Source organism: Saimiri boliviensis, chromosome 1 (genome assembly GCF_048565385.1).
Source record: "Saimiri boliviensis isolate mSaiBol1 chromosome 1, mSaiBol1.pri, whole genome shotgun sequence".
NCBI lineage: Eukaryota > Metazoa > Chordata > Mammalia > Primates > Cebidae > Saimiri > Saimiri boliviensis.
The window spans coordinates 105,338,180-105,356,546 of record NC_133449.1 but is presented as its reverse complement, the minus strand read 5'-3'; the positions used below and the strand labels follow the sequence as shown (position 1 = coordinate 105,356,546).

Sequence of the window (18,367 nt, the reverse complement as noted above, 5' to 3'; positions counted from 1 at the left end):
AGGCTGTAGTGCAGTGGCATGATCCTGGCTCACTGTAGCCTCAAGCCCCTTGGCTAAAGTGATCCTCCTGCCTCAGCATTCCGAGTAACTGAGACTACAGGTGGATACCACCATTAATTTTTTTGTTTGTTTGTTTTATTAATTTTTTAATATTTTTGAAGAGACAAGGGTTTTGCTATGTTGCCCAGTCTGGTCTTGAATTCCTGGCTTCAAGTGATCCACCTATCTTGGCCTCCCAAAGAGCTGAGATGACAGGCATGAGTCACCATGCCTGGCCCATTTTTTAACCTAAATATTATATTAAAATAGAAATAGCTATTTTATGATAAATCCACAGGATAGGATATTACAAGAATATTCACATTTACAGAAATGTTCAATAGCAAAGAAAAATGCTTATGTTACAGAGTTAACTCAATTTAATCTACAGTATGATCCCAATTAGATAGAGGTAAACATAAAATAAGTCTGGCTAGAAAGATGACATAGTAACACTTGTCTTTAGCTGGTTTTATATTATTATAAAAATTTCATAATTTTTATAATAATAATAGCATCTAACATTCAGTAAATACCTATTGAGGTTAGGCTGTTCTTTACACCTTATGAATATTCTTTTTAGTTTTCACGATAACCTTATGAGGGAATTATAAGGATGAAGATACATGAGGCAAGGGCAAATAATTTGACAAAGTTCAAATTGCTAGTAAGTGCCAGAGTTAAAATGGGAACCAAGAAAATTTGAGGCAAGGGCCTACACTCTTATCCTCTCTTATACTGTCTCCCATATAAAATATGTATTACTTTTGAACAAATGGGTTAAGATTTAGAAAAGATTACCAGATTTAAAAAAATGAACTCTTTAGAAAATGGACAATTGTTATCATATATGGATGTTTTTGTTTCATGGATGACTTTAAGGACTATTTCCTTAATTTTAATTATCCAATATATTTTGCTTTTAATGTAATTTTTAAGAGAGGGATAATGTATAATTTTTAAACCTAAATGCTTGGAAATAAAAACTGACCACCCACACTACCTGTTTTCTTCCTTTGTTTTTATACTTTTTTCTTAATAAATGGTTACTTTGCATAATAAGGTAGTTTGTCAACTACCTGGGAGCATTAACACAAGTCATCTATGTACTTGCGAAGTGCTTCAAAACACCCATAGCAAAGGGCAAGTTATAGCTTTCAAGAGGCTGATAATCATAAAATTTAAAATTATAAAAAAAGTATATTCTCAAGAACAAAAGCACCTGCCATATAAAGCAGATTATGAAGTGCTTTCAGTAATTTAGTGAATATGGGTACTGTCACAAACAAGGAGATTTCAAAATTCTTTACTGTATTCTCACAGGAAAAAAGGATTTTTTTTCTGGATAACAGAAAGAACCTCTCCCATTTACACATTTCACTCAATGTATTCCCCAAAACAGTACTGTTAACTCAAATTCAAATTTCAGTAAAAGTAGCTGAACATTATTGTTTACCTGATTTAGGAAATGTATACCAAAAGCTTTTGGGGGAGAGGGCGAGGTAGCTCGCACCTGTAATCCCAGCACTTTAGGAGGCCAAGGTGGGTGAATGACTTCAGGCCAGGAGTTCAAGACCAGCCTGGCCAAGATGGTGAAACCCGGTCTCTACCAAAGAAAAGCATAAAGATTAGGTGGGCGTGGTCACGCACCTGTAATCCCAGCTACTCAGGAGGCTGAGGCAGGATAGTCGCTTGAGCCCAGGAGGTGGAGGTTGCAGTGAGCTGAGATCAGCCTAGGTGATGCTGGAAGACCTTGTCTCAAAACAAATAAATTAATTAATTAAAGAAAGCTTTTTTTTTTTTTTTTTTTTGAGACAGTCTTGCTCTGTCGCCCAGGTTGGGGTGGAATGGCACGATACCAGCTCACTGCAACCTCCACCTCCTGGGTTCAAGCGACTCTCCTGCCTCAGTCTCCCAAGTAGCTGGGATTACAGGGGCCCACCACCACACCCGGTCAGGAAAGCTTTTTGAAATTGAAATGTTATCCCAAGATATCAGAAGGATAAATGGCATCTTTCTGGGTAAGGCTGGCAGGACTGATAATCCCGCCACTAAATTGTTGTCAGTGGATACCCGGCTTGGAATTACATGCAGCGAAAATATCCTCTAAAGAAGAGAAGAGAAAAAGGGCAAACTTGTTTTCAATGGTTTAAGCAGATTGAGACATAACAGTCATTCAGGTCCCAGAAAACGCACTGAGGGTACCAGGAGTCAGCGGGCTCTACAATAGGAAACCCTCCCCCGCGCCTCCCGCCCAGTGCATAAATCCTCGGGGCCTCCTCCTGGGTTCCACGGGTGACAGAGCGGTAACCTTCCCAAGGCGGGAGCACTCTGCCCGCGGCCGACTCACCTACAGCGTTGGAAAGTTCCTTGTGCAGCGCTTAGGTGGCCCCTCCAGGCTCCCCTCGGTCAGCGCTGGCAAGTCCTGCGCGGGAGCAGGGCGCTGGTTAGCGGCGCGGGCCACTCGCGAGCCATCAGCCCCCTCAGCAGGCCCTCCCCGCTCAGGTGCTGTGGGGCGCGCGGCCCGGCCCTGACTCTGAGAAACTACCTCACCGGTGGGTCCCACCGTCTCCACACAGCAGAGTCACCTGGGGAGGCGCCCAGGGAGTCGGACGTGAAATCGGGGCGAATCCTGCCAGGCTCTACACACCTCTAAATGGTGCGTGATAAATGTCTCTTCCCGCCAAGGGCTGTGGGGACTACGGCCGGGACCTGGCATCTGCCCATAAGGGCCCTTCCCCCAACTCTACCCTTCTCACGAGGGATAACAAGGGCCTGACGAGGCAGTAGGGCCTCCTGGCCGGCCCAACCCGCCTTCCACAGGCACCAACTTACCGAGTGTTCAGGGGCAGTAAGGCAAGACCCGAACGCGCGGGAGGCACCCTGACCTCTACCCTCCCGCGACGGCGTTCGCCCTTTCCTCCTCGCGGCCCACCTGCCAAGACGCCCAACGGGCTTTCCCGCCCAGCCGTCCCGGCTCACATCCGGGGGCGGGACTTCCGGGAGGCACCCCCGCCATCCCTACGCAGTCTTAATTGCCTCCGCAGGTGCCCCAGGTTGCCAAGGGCAAGGGAGTGGCCGGCGTCCGGATGCAGGGTTTTTAGAAAAGTTACAATTTGAAAGAGAAGTCTAATCTCACCGTCCCTGGTTTTTAGGGTTTTTACTTCAGAGGAGCATTAGCCCCAAAGTTAGGGATCCGTGCGCGCGGTTGACCAGGCCTAGGTTTGGGACGGTGGCCGTCAGGCGCTCGGCGGCGAAGCCTCAACCTTCCCTCTGCCTGGCACCTGTATTTTGCGCTATGCCTTCTCCCTTTTGCTGGGCACCCCGCTAATGGTCACCGCAGCCCCACAGAGGCAGCCAGGCCTCCAACAAACCAGGGGGCCTCCGGAATTCAGTCCGGGCGCTCTTCTCTGCGCCTGGACCAAAGAATCAGAGTGGGGCCGAGGCTGAGGCCTATCCATTGCCTCCTCCGCCATAAAATGCAGCCCACGGGACTGCTAGGCGATGGAGGAGCAAGGAAGGCCCTCGATACAGTGAAGAACAGCTGAAGAAGGGCTGACACAGCAGGGCCCAGAACACCAAGTCCCTGTGAAGTACCCTAGCAAATCGAACAGGTTTTCACTTGGAGACGCTGGCCTCAGAGACAGCTGCAGGCAGGTTGCCTTAGGTACTGAGAGTCATGCACCACGGACCACGTGCCCCAGCCATAAATATTAACACATCAAGCCTGAAACGGGGCACTGCCCCACCTTCTGGATTCTGGATTTCCACTCTGTTTGCATCTACTACTTCCTTTTTTTTGTTTTTTTGTCCTCTCATACGCTGGTGAATGCTAATAGTCCCATGTGAGTTTTCTTTACAATGAAATTTAAAAGCATATATATAGGGGCTGGGTGCGGTGGCTCAGGCCTATAATCTCAGCACTTTGGGAGGCCGAAGCGGGTGGATCACGAGGTCAGGAATTCAAGGCCAGCCTGGCCAACACAGTGAAACCCTGTTTCTCTAAAAAAAAAAAAAAAAAAAAAAAAAAAAGTACAAATAATTTGAGTGGAATGACCCCATAAAATTTAAAGAAGTAGGTGTAAGCAGCGAAAACTCAAGTTAGTTAAGACAACACTACATGTACAAGGGGATGGTCTTGTGAAAACTACATATTCAGAAACAATTCCTTTTTAAATTCTATTTAACAAATGATGGTCATAAAATGTCCATAGCTAACATTTGCACATGGCTTAAATTCATTATTGAAGACGGTAAGAAAAAAAATTTTTTTAACTATCTCTAATAAAACACAAGAGATAATCTATGGCAAGTAACTTTGAAATAGCAAGCCAATATTGATGCTCAATGAGAAATGGATAGGATTCATTTTCTAGGAAAATGACTGTCTCCTTTCCCCTCCCCACAAAGAACAAGACTACATGATTACAAATGAGAAAAATGTTTATTAAGGAAACAATTTAGCAGCTCTCCTTTAGAATTTTACAGACCAAAACACAACCCAAAGGCAATTACAGCTTCAATCATTAACACACTGTCTAAGGGGCTTACTCTACAACTGGAAAGTTGCTGAAGTTTGTGACATGCCACTGTAAATGTAAGTATTATTAAAAATTACAAATTGTTTGGTGATTATTTTGATGACCTCTTGAGCAGCAGCTCCTGAAAGGAAAAAGACACGCAAATCTTTGAAAAGAGTGAATTTCAAGAATTATATAAAAATACTCAATTCGATAAAGAAATCTTTCCTTTTCAAAAGCAAAAACGTTTGAAAGTGACTCAAAACAGATGCAGTTAGCTTACTGAGTCATATCAACATAAAAACCTATAATTCTTTTGTTATTAAAGGAAATCTAAACAGTAGTGTGGTTGACCAAACTTTAAAAGATACACACAGGCATAAAAGATTCTCAAAGGACACCATTCTGCTGCATTTTAATTTTACCTTGTATCTCTTTAACTTTTATAATAAAAAAGGAGAAAGGTATATCTGTTCTAAATGCATTTGTAGTTTAGGAAGGATCTATATTAAATATTGCCAGACTGCTATATTTACTCAAAAGAAAAAAGAAAAAAATTTGTGCATCTTTTATAACCCGAAGATTCCTCTTTCCCACATATTCATGGACTAGATAGAATTTTTTTTTTTTTTTTTTTTTTTTTTTTAGACAGAGTCTCACTCTCTCACCCAGGCTAGAGTACAGTAGCATGATCTCGGCTCACTGCAGTCTCCTCCTGCCAGGTTCAAGTGATTCTCCTGCCTCAGCCTCCCGAGTAACTGGGATCACAGGTGCCCGCCACCACACCTGGATAGTTTTTTTTGTATTTTTAGTAGAGACAGTGTTTTACCATGTTGGCCAGGCTGGTTTCCAACTCCTGACCTCAAGTGATCCGCCCACCTCAGCATCCCAAAGTGGAGGTCTTACAGGCGTAAGCCACCGTGCTCAGCTGACTGGACAAAATTTATGACTACTGTGTACCAAATACTATTCTAGGCAGTAGGGATACAGTAAGGAAAAAAGCCAAAAAGATCCACTTTCCCTCATGTTACTTTTTAGCAGCAAGAGAGAGATAATTTACAAATAAATACAATGTGTAGTATGCCAACTGACCATCGGCGCTAAAGAGAAAAATCAAATGAGGGAGATATAAATGCAAGAGGAGGGGTTCAGTTTTAAATAGGGGAGTCAGGGATGGCATCACAGAGAAGACTGCATTAGAATAAAACCTGAAAAAAGTGAGGGGATATAATGGCACTATGCAAAATGATTACAGAATGCATAGCAGTAAAAACAACAACAACAAAAAAAACCCTTAAATTTATACTTTTTTTTTTTTTTTGAGGTGGAGTTTCACTCTTGTTACCCAGGCTGGAGTACAATGGCGCGATCTCGGCTCACCGAAACCTCCGCCTCCTGGGTTCAGGCAATTCTCCTGCCTCAGCTTCCTGAGCAGCTGGGATTACAGGCACGTGCCACCATGCCCAGCTGATTTTTTGTATTTTAGTAGAGACGGGGTTTCACCATGTTGACCAGGATGGTCTCGATCTCTTGACCTCGTGATCCACCCGCCTCGGCCTCCCAAAGTGCTGGGATTACAGACTTGAGCCACTGCGCCCAGCCCAATTTATACTTTTTTTCTGCTATAGGCAAGTCATCTAGTTCATCCATCTGGCTGTACCTCTTTTCAGATTCTGGACTAAATCTGAATAAATAATAATTTGCCCTTTTCTGTGAATTGGCAGTTAATTCTGCTCTTCTGGCACAAGAGACCTGGTTTTAGTTTAAAATAAATTATTACAAATCAGGCTTTAATTTGGATTTGCTTAGAAAGCAGTTTTCTTAAGTCTTATGATTCATTTACATTTTGAATACTTCAAATATTAATCAGACCTAAATCTGCCTTCAAAGCATTCAATATCTAGAAGGAAAATGCCATAAGCAAATAGTTCAGTCTATAGAAGATCAGATAGGAGAGTAGTATTTTTTTGAGGGGTATTATGCACTAAATGGTTTGTGTCCCCCTTAAATTCATATGTTGAAATCCTAACCCCCAGTATAATTGTGTGAGGATAGGGTCTTTGGTAGGTGATTAGGTCAAGAGGATAGAACCTTCATGAACAAGATTAGTGCCCTTAGAAGAGACCCCAGAAACTTCTCTTGACATTTTTTTTTTCCACCATGTGAGAACACAGAAGAGAGAGCCGTCTATGAACCAGGAAACAGACTCTCACCAGACCCTGACCATGCTGGCACCCTGATCCCAGACTTCTAGCCTCCAGAACTCTGTGACAGATTTTTGTTGTTTATAAGTCTATGATATTCAGTTAGAGCAGCCCAAGGTGACTAAGACAAGGGGGAAGTAGAGTGAGAGAGGGAAGTAAAGGGAGCTTTTATGAAAGACGTCATTTTTGAGTTGGGCCTTGAAGAATATGTAGCTTTTGGATATGCAGAAAAATATATTTTTAAGGCAAATAGCCCCAGAGGAGCAAAGATCTAGGAGCAGGAAATCAAAGAGCATGCCTGAGGGGAATGTACTTAATATGATAAAACCAATGATAGAGAGGCTGAGTAGAACCAGAACACAGAGTTTTTAATGTCAAGCCAAGGTCCCTGGTCTTGCTTTGAGGACCACTGAGGGCAGAGGGTTAGTAGAAGGACACAATCAGAGCTATGCTTTAGAAGGATGAATGACTGTTCAGAAGTTTAAGTTGGCTGGCAGTGGCAGAAACGGAAGGCAGGGAGACCAGTATAGGGGGAAGTGAGTAAGCATCCTAACCTGGGCAACACAGTGGGACCTTCTCTCTACAAAAAACTGAAAAATTAGCCAGGCACTTTGCTACATGCCTGTAGTCCTGGCTATTCAGGAGGCTGAGCCCAGGAGGTTGAAGTTGCAGCAAGCTATGATCACATCACTACACTCCAACCTGGCAAAAGAGTGAGACTGTGTCTCAAAAAAAAAAAAGAAAAAGAAAAAGAAATATAACATCCTGTTTCACTGCCCTCCCTAATTAAAATAGCTACAATGACAAAACTTCATTTTAAAATAGTAACTGTACTATTAATAACAGGTGAGTCTTCTCATATACGGAACTCACCCCCCAAGAATGCAGCAATGGTATGTGGCTCAGCAGCTCCATATCGGCAACTAGAGGAGAGCACAGAGACATGAATTTTGATTAGCCTTATGACAGGTGAGGTATCATCTCTTAGACACCCTAAAAAATACTCACAATTCATGGACATAATCATCTTTCACCATTACAGATAAGCCATATTCCTGAAGGAAGCCAGTGAGACAAGACTTTAACTTTCCTATATCTTCTTCAACTTGATAGTTAGATACCCCTAAAAATAAAAATTTTCATTACAATAAATGTGATTCAAAATTAATGGCCACACCTCCTTTAATCTGTTTTCAGATGTTCTATTCAAAACATGTATAAAACTGAAGAACAAAAATAACAAAGTATGAGACCAATATTTGCAAGTATCACAAACCTATAATCAGAGACCAACTAAAACCCAGCAAAAATTTGAATATAATTAAATCAGTGAATTGCTTCATACCCACTGTCTAGAAGAGCATCTGGCACATAGTGCTTAATAATTATTTGACAGAAGAACTAAATGAAAGAGAAAGTAATGTCCTACTTACACCCTTTATAAAAGTTATTCTCCAATTCTAAAAGACTGAATAATAAATGACACTGAGGACATACAACTATTGATAACAGGTAAATTCTTTTTTTTTTTTTTTTTTTTTTAAATGAGACAAGAGTTTTGCTCTGTCACTGAGGCTGGAGTGCAGTATTTCGATCTCAGGTCACTGCAACCTCCACCTCCCGGATTCAAATGATTCTAATGCCTCAGCCGCCCAAGTAGCTGGGACTACAGGAGTGAGCCACCATACCTAGCTAATTTGTTCTATTTTTAGTTTCAGTGTTGGCCAGGCTGGTCTCAAACCTGGCTTCAAGTGATCTGCCTGCCTTGGCCTCCCAAAGTGCTGGGATTATAGGCGTGAGTCACCATGCTCAGCCACTAATAGGTAAAATTTATTGAGCATTAATAGATGCTGGACACTGTGTTCTAAGGACCTTATACACATTAATTGATTGAATCCTCACAACAGTACTATGAAGTAGGTATAATCATCCCCATCCATAGATGGAAGAGAAAACTAAGGCACAAGCAGATTGAGTTACTTAGCCATAAACAGCAAACTAGGCTATGAACCCAGGCAGTTCTTTTTTATTTATTTATTTATTTTTTTGAGACAGAGTCTCATGCTGTGGCCCAGGCTGGAGTGCAGTGGCATGATCTTGGTTCACTGAAACCTCTGCCTCCCAGGTTCACCAGGTTCAAGCAATTCTCAGGCCTCAGCCTCCCAAGTAGCTGGGACCACAGGCGTGCACCACCATGCCCAGCTAATTTTTGTATTTTTGGTAGAGATCGGGTTTCACCATGTTGGCCAGGCTGATCTCGAACTCCTGACCTCAAATAATTCACCTGCATTAGCCTCACAAAGTGCTAGGATTACAGGCGTGAGCCACTGTGCCCAGCCCCAGGCAGTTCTTCATGATTAAACTATAATGTCTATTATTACTAGTGGAAGGAAAAATCTAATTACATGATATGCAGGTATTATTTTTAAAAAATCATTAAAAAACTATTATCACACCGGGCGCGGTGGCTCAAGCCTGTAATCCCAGCACTTTGGGAGGCCGAGGCAGGTGGATCACTAGGTCAAGAGATCGAGACCATCCTGGTCAACATGATGAAACCCCGTCTCTACTAAAAATACAAAACATTAGCTGGACATGGTGGCGCGTGCCTGTAATCCCAGCTACTCAGGAAGCTGAGGCAGGAGAATTGCCTGAACCCAGGAAGCAGAGGTTGCGGTGAGCCGAGATCGTGCCATTGCACTCCAGCCTGGGTAACAAGAGTGAAACTCCGTCTCAAAAAAAAAACAAAAACAAACTATTATCACTACTCTTCCTTATAATAGTAATATCTATCCTTTACTGGGTACTTACAAGGTGCTAGGCAATGTGTTAAATGGTTTTCATATATCATTTATTTAACCCTTATAATCCAAGAGCAGATATTATTACTGCCATTCCATAAATGACAGAACTGAGACTAGGAGGGAAATAGTGACTCACTCAAGGTCACAGACAAAGCAAGTGATAAAGCTTGGATTGAAAGCCAGGTTTAACTCCAAAGCCTATGATCTACAGTCTCCCACAGTGGCTCCCCAATAAACATCTTCAAATCCTTACGTAATCCCCTCCCATTCTTAATCTAAGCTGACCCTGTGAAACCAATAGAACACAACAGAAGTGATGCTGTATGACTTCCAAAGCTAGGTCATAAAAATCCTTGTACCTTCTGTTTGGGTTTTTTGGAATGTTAAGTACGGAAGCCAACTGACATGCTAAAGGGAAGTCCAAGCTAGCCACATGAAGAGAGATACCTGACCAGCCCCCAGCTATTCCCACTATTCTGACTAAGGTGCTAGTTACATGAGTAAAAATGTCTTCTTGCATGTCTAACTCAGTCAGTCAAGTCTTCAGAATGACTCCACCTCCAGGCATCAAGCAATTGCATGATTCCCCAAGAACTGCCTGAGCAGGAAATCCACAAAATCACTACTTTACTTACTGCCTTAAATCACTAAGTTTGGAAGTGGTTTGCTATGCAACAGATAACTGAAATAAATTCTAATCAAATAATACAAATAAAGCAATACTTATTTTGTACTTATTCCTTTTTTTTCTTCTAGTAAGTTTGCTCATTAAGACTTTGGGCCAGGTGGGGTGGCTCATGCCTGTAATCCCAGCACTTTGGGAGGCCGAGCCAAGCAGATCACTTGAGGTCAGGAGTTCAAGACCAGCCTGGCCAACATGGTGAGACCCCGTCTCTACTAAAAATACAAAAATTAGCTGGGTGTAGTGGCAGGCAGGTGACTCTAAATCAAAGCTACTGGGGATGATGGGGCAGGAGAATTGCTTAAACCCAGGAGGCGGAGGTTGCAGTGAGCCGAGATCACACCATTGCACTCCAGCCTAGACGACAGAGCGAGACTCTGTCTAAAAAAAATAAAATAAAATAAAAGACTGTAAACTCTGGAGACACGCTACATCAGATGGGGCAACAGGTTTTATGATACCCCTAGATTGAGTTGCTATGCAACAATCCTGCACAATTAAAATTATCATACACAATAAAAATATTCTGAGCAACCACAGATCTTTGAGATTATGCCAATTCTCCAATGACTCCATTTGCTGAAGATAAAAAGTAGATACTAAACAGAGAAATCCCTCCATCTTCAGAGTTCTTGAGTTCAGAAATTACTAGCATATTTTATTTTCTTTGAGACGGAGTCTCACTCTGTTGCCCAGGCTGGAGTGCAGTGGCATGATCTTGGCTCACTACCACCTCTGCCTCCTGGGTTCAAGCGAGACTCCTGCCTCAGCCTCCCAAGTAGCTGGGACTATAGGTGCATACCACACGCCCAGCTAATTTTTGTACTTTTAGTAGAGATGGGGTTTTACCATGTTGGCCAAGATGGTCTTGATCTCTTGTCTTGTGATCCACCTGCCTCGGCCTCCCAGGCCCAGCCACTTTTTTTTCTTTTTTTACAGAGTCTCACCACGGTCACCCAGACTGGAGCACAGTGATGCAATCACAACTCACTGTACCCCTGACTTCCAAGGCTCAGATAATCCTCCCATCTCACTCTCCAAGTTGCTGAGTCTACAAGTGCACACCACCAGGTCTGGCTAATTTTTTGTATCTTCAGTAGAGATGGGGTCCTACCATGTTGCCCAAGCTGGTCTCCAACTCCTGGGCTCAAGCCATCTGCCTGCCTCAGTCAGCCTCCCAAAGTGCTAGCATTACAGGTGTGAACCACCATGCCTGGCCAGCATACTTCTTGTGGCTTTCCTATTCCACTAAATTAAACTCAGTGGGAGTCTTAGTAGCAAACTATGGAAAATGACAGGAAAAAAGTTTCCTTTCTGTACATATTCAACCAACATCCCCTGTAATAGTTTAGAATCGAACACTAAAAAAACAAAAGGTAGTTCCTCACTGGGGAACGTTTGGGGTATAATCTGTTTACAATGTGAAATTAAAACACTATTATAAACACGCTGAGAACACTTTCAATTTAAATATTTTACTGAAAATCTTACTATATCTGGTAATTCAATTGCTATTCTTACCTGGATATCTACCATGTTGTTTATGAAATCTATCAACAGCCCGTAACATTAAGTACAACACTATTTCATTATCTGGATTGTCCATGCTAGAAACTGAAAGGAAAAAAATGTCAGTATGATTTGGTTAATTTCCAATATAACAAACAATGAAGGGCTGAATTTACTATATACTTGAGTTTCAGGACTATTAGCTGGAGTCACACAATCTCTACTAAAGTAGTAACGTACTGAGTTTAACTCATACATATCATACAATGGACTCGGTGACCTAAATATGACTTTGTGCATACATTAAGTTTCATGTAATATATACATAAACTATAATTGCTTAGATAAGCTTAGAATAAAATTAGAATATGAATATTCACATTATCTTTTATATCATCGCCATATACTATTATACACAAAATATTTATATCTTTTAAATTAATTAAAATTAACCCAGAATCAGAAGGCTATTATACTTACTAATTTCATCCTTGTTAATTGTATCCAAACCATATTCTTCAGCTAAGGATCGACATCTTACCACTCGAAGAAATGCAGAATTGCTGCCTGAACAGAGGAAAGATATTAAGGAAGTACAAACTGTGACAGTTGAATATTATGAATCACAGGTGACTTTAAGAACAGAGAAGACCGGGTATGGTGGCTCACACCTGTAATCCCAACACTTTGGCAGGCCAAGGCAGGTGGATCACAGGTCAGGAGTTCAAGACCTGTCTGGCCAAGATGGTGAAATCCTGTCTCCACTAAAGATAAAAAAATCAGCTAGGCGTGGTGGCGGGCACCTGTTAATCCCAGCTACTTGGGAGTCTGAGGCAGAGAACTGCTTGAACCCAGGAGGCGGAGGTTGCAGTGAGCCAAGACCGCACCACTGCACTCCAGCCTGGGCAACAAAGCAAGGCTCCGTCTCAAAAAAAAGAAAAAAAAACCCCAGAGAATGATGTATATACCCTACTCAGACATGATAATGTGAAGGAATGTTTTCTCCTTAGCTCTAATAGCAGAGGAAGAACTTGAACAAGAATCACCTTAAATTTATATCCCTGGCACTATATAACCACTTCAGACAGAGTAAGGTGATGGGCTCTCTGAACCTCAGTTTTCATGTGTAAAATGGGGATGATACTGTTTACTTTTGAGAATTGTTCTATGGATTAAATGTGACACCTGTATAAAGTATACCTCTAGCACAATGCCTGATATGGCTCTACAAATAACAGTTTTAATCATTATTATGTATAAGTATTCCTAAGGGAGAGAGGGTTAAGAATTGTACTCTTGATAAAGGTAAGGACTTTTTTTTAAGCTTTGTATTATTGAAATTTTTTAAAATGCCCCAAAGTAGAATAGAATAATAAATGTTCAAACTTTCAATCTAGTGTCATATAATCTAATATAACAAAGCTAATTCAAGATTAATCTAATAGACAAACAAGGTGCAAGATCAGTAGTGGAAGAAAACATTAAAACTGAGCCTAAACAGGCATTGTGGAGAAGTCATAAAATAGAAAGCTTGGATAAATCTTTTTTAAGGATGGTGAGCATGCAAAATATAAACTTCCACAGGACGTAGGAGCAGTAGGAACTGTAGCTATAGGGAAGAAATCTTCAGATGGCATGTACGACAGATTGAGGATTTTGAAACTGACTGTTAAATAAAAGAAAATGCTTTTGGCCTACTGAGGAGTTACTGAGAAGACTCCTACGAACCTAACCACTCTGAAACTAGATGGCAAAATTCTTAATTCCACTCCAGTCATTTAACACAGACCAAAGTGAGTATTTAAACCAATATTTCAATGTACAGGTGACTCAATACTTCACAGCCAAAGTCTTCAGACAAAAAAATTTCCGTAATTACTTAAAATTTAAAAACGGATATACTGTATTAATGACAATTTTCAGTTAACTGACCATCATGTCTTTTTGGCATTGCCACTGATAAACATGCTGTACCTCTGATTCAGTGTTAAAATACTCTCCATTTATTATATTATGAGAGGAAAAAAACCTTACCCATAATTATATCTACACCACTGAGGCCATGGAAAACTTAAAATTTCAACCATTCAAAATACCTGGAAACATTCCCTATGGCACATTTCTATCAAGCAAAATAAGGAAATTAATTCAAGGGGACTTACAGAGTAATTTTAATTCTTTCTCTGAAATGGACTCTGGTGCCTGTAAAGAGATTAAATACAGATCTGTTCCAGTTTAAAAGAGAAAATTAACAAAGGGTGTGGCACAAAGCCAATCACTGTGAGATGGGGAGGCTTTCTCCAAGAGCTGGGAGAGCACTTTAAAAATAATCTTGTTTCCTTATCACAAACTTTCCCATTAGGCAGGCAAATGAGAACTTCCTCTAAAGAAGCACAGAGCCAGTGCCACACCCTCTGTCTCTAAACCCTTTCTGGCTGGAGTTAAGTGCTCAGGCCTGTATGGGCACAGTGTGCCCAGCAGCTTACCTGGCCAATGGACTGCAGTAATTTGGCAACATGATTACCTACAGCGGCAGCATCTTTCTTTGCTTTTTCACGGTAACTGAAAAAGAACAAAAAGCAATTATTAACAAATTTTTTAAATTAGCAAAATTTAAATTATCATGAAGTAAACAAAAAATTTCTTTCCTTTTCATCAAAAAACACAGGCCTGACAATGTATGAAATGTGAAAATGCCAGGGAAATGCTATCATCAGCACCTACGAGTAGCTGGGAATCTTTCCAGTGTTAATGACAGACTCTCAGTGCCCACTAAAACCCAGAGTCCCTTTAACAGCACCCAACTTAAAAACTGCCCTCCTAGAGGGATCTATGATCTATCTAGGCTTCTGTGACAAAGGACCTGAAAAAAAAAGTTACTGAAGAATATGACTTATCTCCTGGAAGTCAAGTCCCAGGAAAGTTAAATACATTAAAACTGTCCATCTCCAATGTAAAACTTCCGTTTTTGTTTTTTGAGACAGGATCTCACTCTGCCACCCAGGCTGGAGTGCAGTGGCGCAATCCTGGCTCACAGCAGCCTCAGCTTCCCACGCTCAAATGATCCTCCCACCTCAGTCTCCAAGTAGCTGGGAATACAGGAGCACACTACCACGGCTGGCTAATTTTTGTATTTTTTGTAGAGATGGAGTTTCACCACATTGCCCAGGCTGGTCTTGAACTTTTGGGTTCAAGTGATTTAAAAACTGAAAATAATGTATTAATGACAATGTTCAATTAACTGACTTTCATGCCTTTTTAGCACTGCCACAGATAAGCATGCTCTATCTCTGATTCAGTTTTAAAATACTCTCCCCACTTATTATGAAAGGAAAAAAAAAACAACACTTACCCAATAATTATCTATACCACTGAGACCATGGAAAACTTAAAAAATTTCAGCTATTCAAAACACCTGTGAACATTTCCTGTGGCATATTTCACCATCCACCTTGGCCTCCCAAGGCACTGGGAATACAGGTATGAGCCACTGCACCCAGCTATAAAACTTTTCTTTAGGTCTATTTACCTTTCACCCTCTAACAATCATCAGTGTTCAAGCCGACTACCTCCCATGTAAGGTCATACTTCTTTCTAACCTCAACTGACCTCTCCCAAGTTTTAAGTAGTTGAACTCTTAGGCTAGCACAGCAAACCAAAATTTGTTCAACAGTGACTATGAAGAGTGAAATCTGACTGGGGAACAGAGATCATCTCTGTGTGACATTACCTGGCCCCCAAAGAAACCAAGCCAGTGGACCTGGATTCTTTGCACCATGCCCCAACTATACGAGGGTAATATTCATTGAGACTCATCCCTATGATAGTCTATCTGGGTTCAAGCTAGTGATACCTGGATAGCAAGTATCTACATAGTCATAGACTCTAAATTATGAAACACTAAGATAAAAAATTCATCACACCCTTCATGGTTTTAAGTTACAAACAGAAGGCAGTATAGGGCCATGGCTAAGAATACAGGCTCTGGTACTGGTTTCCTGGGGTTCAAATCTTGATTCTGCCATTCACCAGCTATGTGACCCTGTATAAGTTACCTTTTCAATACCTTAGTTTCCTCATGTGTCAAATGGGACAAAAACAGTATCTCGCTCTCATAAGGTTGTTGTGAACCTTGGGTCTATACTAAATTGCATACATAGAATATAGTTGATAGCACAGAGTAAGTGATCAAACACTAAGTTTATAATGAAATATGAAAAAAAAATCTGCCTCCTAGGGGTATGTGGTAATTCTGTATTTCCCATTCAATTTTGCTTTGAACCTAAAAAGAATCTACCCTCTAAGTTCTTTAGCTTATTTTTACTTATTTATTTATCTGAAACAAGGTCTTGCTCTGTCACTCAGGCTGAAGTGAAGTGGCATGATCATGGCTCACTGCAGCCTCAAACTCCTGAGCTTAAGAGATTCTGCCTCAGCCTTCCGAGTAGCTGAGATTAAAGGTGCATGCTACCATGCCCACCTAATTTTTCAATTTGTAGAGACAGAAGTCTCACTATGTTGCCTAGGATGGTCTCAAACTTCTGGACTCAAGCAACTCTCCCACCTTGGCCTCCCAAAGTGTTGGGATTACAGACATGAACGACTGCAGCTGGCCTAGTTTATTTATAAGCAATGAGGTTATAATAAACTTTTATTTGATTTCTGACAGGCTGATAAAATGTTTATTTCTAATACAATCAGACTTTGTCTATTACATAGTTTGAAAACAATGACATACATGTTTTGCAGTTTTATATATTTGCCTGAATCTGCAATCATATCAGGAATTGTGCCTCGAACAGGTAAATTTCCTTGACCCTCTTTGGCCACAAATTCCTTTAAGGCACGAGCTAAAATCCAAAATGATGGAGTCTAAAAAAATTAAAAAAAAAAATTAACATTAGGTGGTGTTTTATTTTGACCCAAAGGTTTAGATAGCAATATTTTTACTTTTGTTGTTGTTACCTGTTTGGTGATATTTATGCAGCGATCATCATTAAATATATCTTCAATATTGCTTGGGATCTAACAAAGGAACATGAAACATTTACTTACACGGTATTAAGAATTTGCCCATCTTTATTTTCAGTGCTAATTCTTCAGATACGTTCTTTGAATTCTCACACCGTAATCAAATACAAACTTCTGATTTGTTTACAATTTTATTTTGAATGAGTACCATATGAAGATTTGATGGGGAAAGAAAGACCTCTCCTGCCCACTGTTACTAGCATTTAATACCTATTCTCTTTTTTTTTTTTTTGAGATGGAGTTTCGCTCTTGATACCCAGGCTGGAGTGCAATGGCGCGATCTCGGCTCACTGCAACCTCCGCCTCCTGGGTTCAGGCAATTCTCCTGCCTCAGCCTCCTGAGTAGCTGGGATTACAGGCACACGCCACCATGCCCAGCTAATTTTTTTTGTATTTTAGTAGAGATGGGGTTTCACCATGTTGACCAGGATGGTCTCGATCTCTTGACCTCGTGATCCACCCGCCTCGGCCTCCCAAAGTGCTGGGATTACAGGCTTGAGCCACCGTACCCGTCCTAATACCTATTCTCTTATACCATAAATGGAGTAAAGAAGGAGCCCCAGTAAATTATTTCATATAGTATCATCTGAAGATACAACAGATTATAGACTTGTAGTGTTTCATGATTTTCCATCTTGTCAAAAATTTGAAACCTTTGCACCCTAATTAGTGACCGTTGAGACAACCACTCTGAAAAAAACTAAAACTATAAATTTATTGCAAGATCATCATACATTAATAAAGTATAAAGTCAGGCACAATGGTACATACTTATAATCCCAGCATTTAGAAGGCCAAGGTTGGAGAGTCACTTGAGCCCTGGAGTTTGAGACCAACCTGAGCAACACAGGGAGACCTTATCTATACAAAATGTAAAAGTAAATTAGCTGGGTGTGGTGGCACATGCTTGTGGCCCCAGTTTCTTGGGAGGCTAAAGTGGAAGGATCACTTGAGCCCAGGAGGTAAAGGCTGCAGTGAGCAGTGACTGCACCACTGCACTCTAGCATGGATGACAATGCGAAACTCTGTCTCAAAAAAAAAAAAAAGTATACAAATCATAGGCTTTGATTCTACTGTTGTGTGGAAAAAAAGAAATTTCTCGGTGCTACCTCCTAACTGGTCTCTGCTTCCACTCCCAGTCGCCGAAATTCTGTTCTCCTCACCACAGCCAGGTGGTCTTTTAGAATATAATGCAGCTCACTCCACTTCCCTGATGGAAATGCTTAAATGGCCTGCAAGGACTTGCCATCATCTGGCCCTTTCTGCCTCTCCAAACTCAAATCCTTCCTACTACTTTTCCCCTTTTAACTTCATTCCAATCACATTGACTTGCTTACTGATGCTTGAACAAAAGTCAAGCTTTTTTTTTTTTTTTTTTTTTTTTTTTTAAGTCAAGCTTCATCCCACTTCCAGGCCTTTGCACATGTGCTTCCTCCAACTGAAAAGCTCTTCCACCAGACCTCCGCATGCCACTTCACTCAGGTTTCTGCTTAAACATCTCTTGGAAAGTTTCCCTGGCTCCCTATCTAAAATTGTCTCTCAACCCCAGATCCCATTTTCCCAACATGTTCTCTTGCC

General features: G+C 41.1%; 2 protein-coding genes across 4 annotated transcripts in view; both read right to left on the bottom strand.

The window, feature by feature from the left end:
• The window catches only part of TERB1 (telomere repeat binding bouquet formation protein 1), a 48,030-nt gene extending 43,695 nt beyond the window's left edge, over positions 1-4,335 (bottom strand). The window contains exon 1 of the mRNA XM_003936270.4: positions 2,390-4,335. The gene's annotated coding sequence lies outside the window, so the exon portion shown is untranslated. The remainder of the gene's footprint in view (positions 1-2,389) is intronic.
• A 128-nt stretch (positions 4,336-4,463) lies between these two features.
• NAE1 (NEDD8 activating enzyme E1 subunit 1) overlaps positions 4,464-18,367 on the bottom strand; it is a 29,952-nt gene continuing 16,048 nt past the window's right edge. Inside the window, exons 12-20 of one of the 3 annotated variants that reach the window (XM_003936271.3) lie at positions 16,724-16,783; positions 16,497-16,630; positions 14,245-14,320; positions 13,921-13,960; positions 12,239-12,325; positions 11,771-11,863; positions 7,772-7,886; positions 7,637-7,686; positions 4,464-4,701 (exon numbers count right to left, since the gene is read on the bottom strand). In XM_003936271.3, coding sequence (XP_003936320.1) covers positions 4,592-4,701; positions 7,637-7,686; positions 7,772-7,886; positions 11,771-11,863; positions 12,239-12,325; positions 13,921-13,960; positions 14,245-14,320; positions 16,497-16,630; positions 16,724-16,783 — 765 coding nt within the window. In that variant the 3' untranslated portion in view covers positions 4,464-4,591. The remainder of the gene's footprint in view (positions 4,702-7,636; positions 7,687-7,771; positions 7,887-11,770; positions 11,864-12,238; positions 12,326-13,920; positions 13,961-14,244; positions 14,321-16,496; positions 16,631-16,723; positions 16,784-18,367) is intronic. The other 2 variants (XM_074401975.1, XM_074401974.1) reach the window with 2 other exon arrangements.